Source organism: Engystomops pustulosus, chromosome 4, assembly GCF_040894005.1.
Source record: "Engystomops pustulosus chromosome 4, aEngPut4.maternal, whole genome shotgun sequence".
Taxonomy (NCBI): Eukaryota; Metazoa; Chordata; class Amphibia; order Anura; family Leptodactylidae; genus Engystomops; species Engystomops pustulosus.
The window spans coordinates 7383656-7391026 of record NC_092414.1 but is presented as its reverse complement, the minus strand read 5'-3'; the positions used below and the strand labels follow the sequence as shown (position 1 = coordinate 7391026).

At 40.9% G+C, this 7371-nt stretch overlaps 1 protein-coding gene across 1 annotated transcript; it reads right to left on the bottom strand.

The window, feature by feature from the left end:
• Positions 1 to 518: 518 nt before the first annotated feature.
• On the bottom strand, positions 519 to 7095 carry LOC140128834 (poly(3-hydroxybutyrate) depolymerase-like). Its single transcript, XM_072150539.1, has 11 exons — positions 6957 to 7095; positions 5333 to 5452; positions 5017 to 5214; positions 4831 to 4922; positions 4480 to 4590; positions 4365 to 4397; positions 4062 to 4170; positions 3801 to 3843; positions 3046 to 3171; positions 1042 to 1067; positions 519 to 861 (listed from the first exon to the last, which is right to left on the bottom strand). The coding sequence occupies exons 1-11, from the start codon at positions 7015 to 7017 to the stop codon at positions 794 to 796; spliced, it is 987 nt and encodes a 328-aa protein (XP_072006640.1). The 5' UTR covers positions 7018 to 7095; the 3' UTR covers positions 519 to 793.
• Positions 7096 to 7371: the final 276 nt, after the last annotated feature.

Below are 7371 nucleotides of genomic sequence, written 5' to 3'. Positions count from 1 at the left end.
TGGTCCCGGATCAGATATGTATCGTACAGACGGGGGATGGTCCCGGATCAGATATGTATCGTACAGACGGGGGATGGTCCCGGATCAGATATATATCATACAGACGGGGGATGGTCCCGGATCAGATATGTATCGTACAGACGGGGGATGGTCCCGGATCAGATATGTATCATACAGACGGGGGATGGTCCCGGATCAGATATGTATCATACAGACGGGGGATGGTCCCGGATCAGATATGTATCATACAGACGGGGGATGGTCCCGGATCAGATATGTATCGTACAGACGGGGGATGGTCCTGGATCAGATATGTATCGTACAGACGGGGGATGGTCCTGGATCAGATATGTATCGTACAGACGGGGGATGGTCCCGGATCAGATATGTATCATACAGACGGGGGATGGTCCCGGATCAGATATGTATCGTACAGACGGGGGATGGTCATGGATTACATATATATCGTACAGACGGGGGATGGTCCTGGATTACATATATATCGTAGAGACGTGGGATGGTTTTGGGTCAGATATTTACATCAAATAACATCATATAATTTTACAGGCATAAATTACACATGAAGTGACAGAAACATAGGAAAATGACAAGGATGGTTTACAATTATTTTGATACACAAAGCTTCTCGATGGAATGTGTCACCACCTCAGAAGACTCAACGCTTGTCGATCCAATTTGAGAGATTTTGTGAAACTATTAGGAACAACTACAGTTTCGCTACAGTCAATGTCGGGCGTCTACTTGACAATGAGGTCGGGATGTTGCTTCTCCCTTAATATTGCCCCATAGTCCTGAGCATCATCCTCTGCACCCCGGTGATCTGGAAGGAGTTCTTGGTGGCTGGTAAAAACAACAAAAAATAGAATTAAAAAACAATATTTAACTTACACATCGATCACAAATACGTAGATTGTTCAACTCAAAATACTAGGTAAAAAACGGTGATGAGGTCTTGTATCTGTGCATCATCAGTTTATCTTCTCTAAATAGTGAAATAGAAGGTAAAATGCATAATCTTACCGTAGGCTATACCGGTGTATCCCCACCTAGAAGAAGGAAAGACAATAGATTTTGATTCAGTTACTGACCCAGACGTCAAAGGAGACAAAGGATGTGAGAGGAGGACAAGAAAGGAGGAGACAAAGGATGTGAGAGGAGGACAAGAAAGGAGGAGACAAAGGATGCGAAAGGAGGACAAGAAAGGAGGAGACAAAGGATGCGAGAGGAGGTCAAGAAAGGGGGAGACAAAGGATGCGAGAGGAGGACAAGAAAGGAGGAGACAAAGGATGCGAGAGGAGGAGACAAAGGATGCGAGAGGAGGACAAGAAAGGAGAAGACAAAGGATGCGAAAGGAGGAGACAAAGGATGGGAGAGGAGGACAAGAAAGGAGGAGACAAAGGATGGGAGAGGAGGACAAGAAAGGAGGAGACAAAGGATGCGAGAGGAGGACAAGAAAGGAGGAGACAAAGGATGCGAGAGGAGGACAAGAAAGGAGGAGACAAAGGATGCGAGAGGAGGACAAGAAAGGGGGAGACAAAGGATGCGAGAGGAGGACAAGAAAGGAGGAGACAAAGGATGCGAGAGGAGGACAAGAAAGGAGGAGACAAAGGATGCGAGAAGAGGACAAGAAAGGGGGAGACAAAGGCGAGAGGAGGACAAGAAAGGGGGAGACAAAGGCGAGAGGAGGACAAGAAAGGAGGAGACAAAGGATGCGAGAGGAGGACAAGAAAGGGGGAGACAAAGGCGAGAGGAGGACAAGAAAGGAGGAGACAAAGGATGCGAGAGGAGGACAAGAAAGGGGGAGACAAAGGCGAGAGGAGGACAAGAAAGGAGGAGACAAAGGATGCCAAAGGAGGACAAGAAAGGAGGAGACAAAGGATGCGAGAGAAGGACAAGAAAGGAGGAGACAAAGGATGCGAGAGGAGGACAAGAAAGGAGGAGACAAAGGATGCGAGAGAAGGACAAGAAAGGAGGAGACAAAGGACTGCAAAGAGATAAAGATCCTGTAGAAAAAGATGAAGAGGAAGAAACTTTCTAGAACACTCAAAAGATAAAGAAATTAAGAGATAAAAGAGAAAGATGAAAAAATAAAAAAGATAAGAAAAAGGGAGTTCAACCATTTCCAGATTTTACCCAATTAAACTCCCAGTCCCTCAGGCCGGGTATGAAATGTCTTTCGAGAATTCCTTCTTTCATATGAAATCTCAACCTATAAAAAAACCTCCACCAAGGTAAAATCTGACTCTTTTCTGCACATTTTCACATGACTTTGGAGGAGATTTTTTTATAGGTAAACGTGGGAGATTTCAGATAAATGAGAAAATTTTAGCATGCAAATTTCATACACTACCTGGGGGGGGGGGGAGGCTGGTAGTTTAACAAAATCTGGGGGCAGGTTCTCTTTAAGACAGGAGGAAGTAAACAACAAAGAACTAAGATGGTAAAGACCACAAAAGGCAGATGATAAATACAGAGATGAATAAAAAAAATCCACATGGAAGGAAAATAACATTAAGAAATAGTTGGAAGTAGAACATCAGAAAAAACAAGATAAAAAGACAACAAAAAAAGCAGCTGATCAAAAAAGAAATACTGACAAAAAATGAAGGTGGAGGCCGAGACAATGGAAAGGGAGATGAAGACGAAGAAGTTCAAGAAGAACAGAAACTTCCCACAAAAGAAAAAGACAAAAACAAGAATCAAAGGCGACGTAGAAAACCACAAGTTTTCAGCTCAGACTGAAGACAAAAAGTTGAAGACATCTAAGAAAATAAAGCCGAAAAGTTTCGAATGTGAAGACTCGTGACACGACTCAAGAGACAAAGCAGACAAGGATATGCTCCATCACTAGTCAGAAGACAAGTCGGCCAGCCAAAGGTCAAAGACAGGTCAAAGAAGGGTCAAAGACAGGTCAAAGAAGGGTCAAAGAAGGGTCAAAGAAGGGTCAACGACAGGTCAAAGAAGAGTCAAAGAAAGGTCAGCTTCTTTCATTGTATCACGAGATTCAGTATAAAAGATAGTTACCAGTCCCAGCATCCTTGGGGGTTGGTGATGATGCTTCTGGCTTGAGGATACATGATGATAAAGTTATTTAGATCGGCCACCTGGTTGTATCCCGCGTATCGGGCAAACTTGTCCCCAACTTTCTCCCTGAAAAACACAAGAAAAAATTTAAAATTTTAAGTATCAAAACGGTTAAGGTCCATTATGGATTGAATAATCTGATCAGGATAGTTAAAGGGATGGTTCATACAGGCGGTCCCCTACTTAAGAACACCCGACTTACAGACGACCCCTAGTTACAGACAGCCCTCTGGTAATTGGTAATTTACTGTACTTTAGCCTTAGGCTACAATAAACATCTATAACAGTTATCACAGGTGTCTACAATTAAGATTTATTGTTACTCCTGGTTCTTATGACAATCCAACATTTTTAAAATACAATTGGAACAGAGATCAAAAAAAATTTGTTTTTTTTCCGAGTTCCGAATTACATACGAATTCAACTTGAGAACAAACCTACAGAACCTATCTTGTATGTAAACTGGGGACTGCCTGTATAGAAGAACTATTGTTCTAGGAGGTGATTTCCTGTCATGTGTCCTCCAACTGACACCACAGGAAGGTCACATGACAGGAAGCATTTTCTGCTACATTTTTGAAATCACCGTTTCTTCCCGATAAAAACAGAATTCTTTCAATCAGTCAAGATGATTGGGAAATGGTTGAATTAACAACAATTTTCTGGGCGTCTTTAGTAAGAGATGGGAAGATTACCTGCCCTGGACGCAGCCGTGGAAAGCAATATGGAGCCTGCACCCTGTAATAAATGTAAATTACACATATAAAAAAATTACATACTGGCATTACTGAAAAGGAAACTTTTTATCGCTTAAAGGGATTGTTCAGAGTTAGAAACACGTAGATGCAGTGGGTTTGAGATGCAATACCTCGTACAACCAACAGGGGTGCTGCTTTTTCTGGGAAAAAAAAATGAAGCAATTTTTTTTATCCCTTTAAATTTAGTACAACACTTACTTGCTCCATTTCTACAAGCTGTGGGGACATACAGGTAGCCTGCTGTGTCCATGCCATAGGTTACAGCTGGGGCCAGATTGAAGAATTCTGATTGGTCAAACAAGATCAACTGAGAACGGAACAGAGAACATATTAAGGGATAATCCATTTGTTCGCTATATCTGTTCCTAGGAAACAGCTTCAACATCCAGCCACATTAATAGATCACCTGACTTCTCAAGTCATTAATTGATCATGTGACTTCTAAAGAAAATTTATATATATATTTTTTTTTTTAAAGAATCTGATTCGACCTACACCTACCTGTCCAGATTGTCCTGCACTACTGCTTGGTCTCTAAAAATAAAAAAAGAACATACACGTCAAAGGAGGAGATTTAATATTGATATTTGGGATTGCCCCACCCATGAGCACTTACCTGCAGGCCCCCATGGATATGGTTCAGAGCCTCGTAGGCCCCGTTGTAGTTACAGTTGTTTATATATTCACTGTTCAGCGATCCGCAGGCTCCGCCGTAGCTGTCGGTGGGCTGTGAAGAGATGCAGGTCACTAAATTACTTTATTACAATCATTCATTGCTCCTCGTGGGCGGAGACTCCTAGATCACGTGTGATCAGTGGACCAATAGAAAAGAAAAAGACAAGTTTAAAGAAAACGTGAAAAAGCAAAGAAGAATTGTACAACCTTTGATGTGTTAACACTTTGCAGAATTGTGAATGCAGCTCTGGAAGAATTTTTATGACTCGCGAAGGTCATAAGGTCCACTCACCATAGAGTGCTGTGCAGCAATGTTATATACAGTCTTGATGGATCCAGTAGTGATATAGGAAGCATAATATTCCTCCAGTTTTTTGGATACACCTTTAATACAAAAGGGGGCAAAGAATATAATGACAAAAAACTGCAATACTCACACACGGACAGGATCACACGACCCGACGGGTCGGGAACTCACCCTGTACAACCACAGAGTCTTTGGTTCCGGAGAAGATGAACACCCGTCCGCGTGCGAGGTTAGACAAAGGATCGATTAACCCTGTATTGGCGCCGGTTTGGGTATAGGCTTTTAAAGGGGTGAGGGCGATACTGGAAGGAAACTGCATACAGGGACCGGTTGAGGTCAAGGCGTTTCCCAGGGCGCAGTAATAAGGTCCTGTAAGATGGAGAACGAGGATCATGGCTCCATATACCGCACCACGTAGTCACATGACACCAATCATACGAGTGGAAACGGTCTCCTCTACATAAGTGAAACATAAAATCTGTGTTACCTCCTGCAAACATGGCGGCTCCCACAACTCTGCCCGAATGCGAGACATGGAACTGGTTGGCCATATAAGCCCCGGAGGATATGCCAGAGACCGACACCGAGCTCTCCAGATTGTAGGAACCTGCCGAGAGTATTGAGAAGAAAAAGAAAAGGAAAGTAACAATAATGCTACAATATATTACTAGTAATAGTAGAAAATACAGCAAAATTTTATATATACACAAAAAAGAAAAATGATAAAGCAAAACAATAACATAAAAAAAGCAAAACTACAAATCATATAACACAAAAAAAAAGAATAAACGTGATACAGAATAGTGAAAAGTAACGAAAATCAGGATGGAAAATTACAATTAGTAAAATGACAGTTATGGGAAGGGGGAGGTTGTAAAATCTTTCTTGGATGGAAGTTTCCTTATAGAAAATTGTCATTCTTTTGGGGATCCCTAGCGGATAGATTGTGTATTTCTGCTTCCCCAGGCGCCAGACTTATATTATCACATAGAAGGTTCCTTTTATCAAACTGTTTAATTTTGCATTGTACGTATTTGTCTGTTTATTTTATATCACCCTATGATAATCGCTGTGTCTGTAAGCACTGCCCTTTTTTTATATTAAATCTTCACTTTGTCTTTTACCGATTCCATAACTCAGACGATCTCTAAATTAAATGATCTATTAACGAGTGTAACATTGTAGTTGGGCATAATCTATGCAAAGCGACTCATCAGCTTTATATGTGATGAGTGCTGTCAGCTAAATTCACTCAGGTTCTGCAGGGCGGTCCAGCCTGACCCGATAGTCTCCCTTTCTGAACCTAAGGCCGTGACCCTGACTAATCATTTTAATTTTAAACAACATCGTCAGTACTCCTCCTCCTGATACTACATTATCTAATAAAAATCATAAAAGTAACAATATAGTAATACAACAAAACCTAAAACAGTATTGTAATCAAATAGGATTAAATAGAAGTAAAATAAAACCTTAATTGGTAACATACCTCAAAATGCAAACAAAAATGCAAACAAATACCGATGTCGAATAATAAGGATTCGAAAAATTGTGATAGTAAGATAGCAGCACGTTACGTTTCAATGACGTTCAATTATTTGCTCATAATAATAATAATAATTTTTTTAAAAGTTATAATATTAGTACCGTATATACTCGAGTATAAGTCGACCCAAGTATAAGCCGAGGTCCCTAATTTTACCACAAAAACACGGGAAAATATAAAAATTTTTTACTCGAGTATAGGCCGAGTTTGGGTTTTCAGCACATTTTTTTGTGCTGAAAAACTAGGCTTATACTCGAGTATATATAGTAATTTTTGTAAAAAAAAATTATGCAAAAGTTAGGTTTTTCAAAGCGTTAAGTAAAGGACATTAAGTAGGGAAGATGACAAGTATTTTGGATCACATATATATGTGTCCTTTCCATATGGCGGCCTGCTAAAGAAAAGTAAGTGACCCCTTTCCTCACTACTACCCCCCCCCCCCCGGCCGGAGAGATGATTGTTCTGGGATATAATTGGTTATTCAGAAAATACTTATAGAACAAAATAATAACCAGGAATAAATCTTTGCAACATATCGTAAAGAGAGAAGCCGGCGCGTTCTCACCCAGTCGTGATTGTCCACTGCAGAAGCCGATCAGGGCCAGGAGGAGAACACACCGCTCCATTTTTTGGCTAGAAGAAAGTCACTTGGTGGTAGAGACCACTGGCCGGAGTCCGAGGCAAGACCTGGATTTTATATCCTCGTGTAAACAAGTTGTAATCTGTGTGCGCAGGTGTTTACAGGACCACGCGGAGAGCGATAGCCGAGCTTCACTAATGATTAATCTCCAATAACCTTCATTATGTATCAATTAGATAAAGACTGAACAGTAAAAGAGAAAGGGTTCCGACACCAACGAAACAAACACTGGAGAAAAATTGAAGGAGTTCCAGGCACGGGACTAAAAAAAATCTTCTATTTTTTATTAGATTACATTAAAAAAGTGATAAAACGGTGAAAAAAACGGTTAGTCATGAAG

Bases quoted from the DNA above. Each gene is read 5' to 3' on its own strand.
- LOC140128834 (XM_072150539.1), bottom strand. From the start codon at position 7,017: ATGGAGCGGTGTGTTCTCCTCCTGGCCCTGATCGGCTTCTGCAGTGGA. The intron at 5,453-6,956 runs GTGAGAACGCGC...TACTCTCGGCAG, and splicing joins CAGTGGACAATCACGACTGG to GTTCCTACAATCTGGAGAGC. The intron at 4,398-4,479 runs GTAAGTGCTCAT...TTTTATTTTTAG, and splicing joins ATATCCATGGGGGCCTGCAG to AGACCAAGCAGTAGTGCAGG.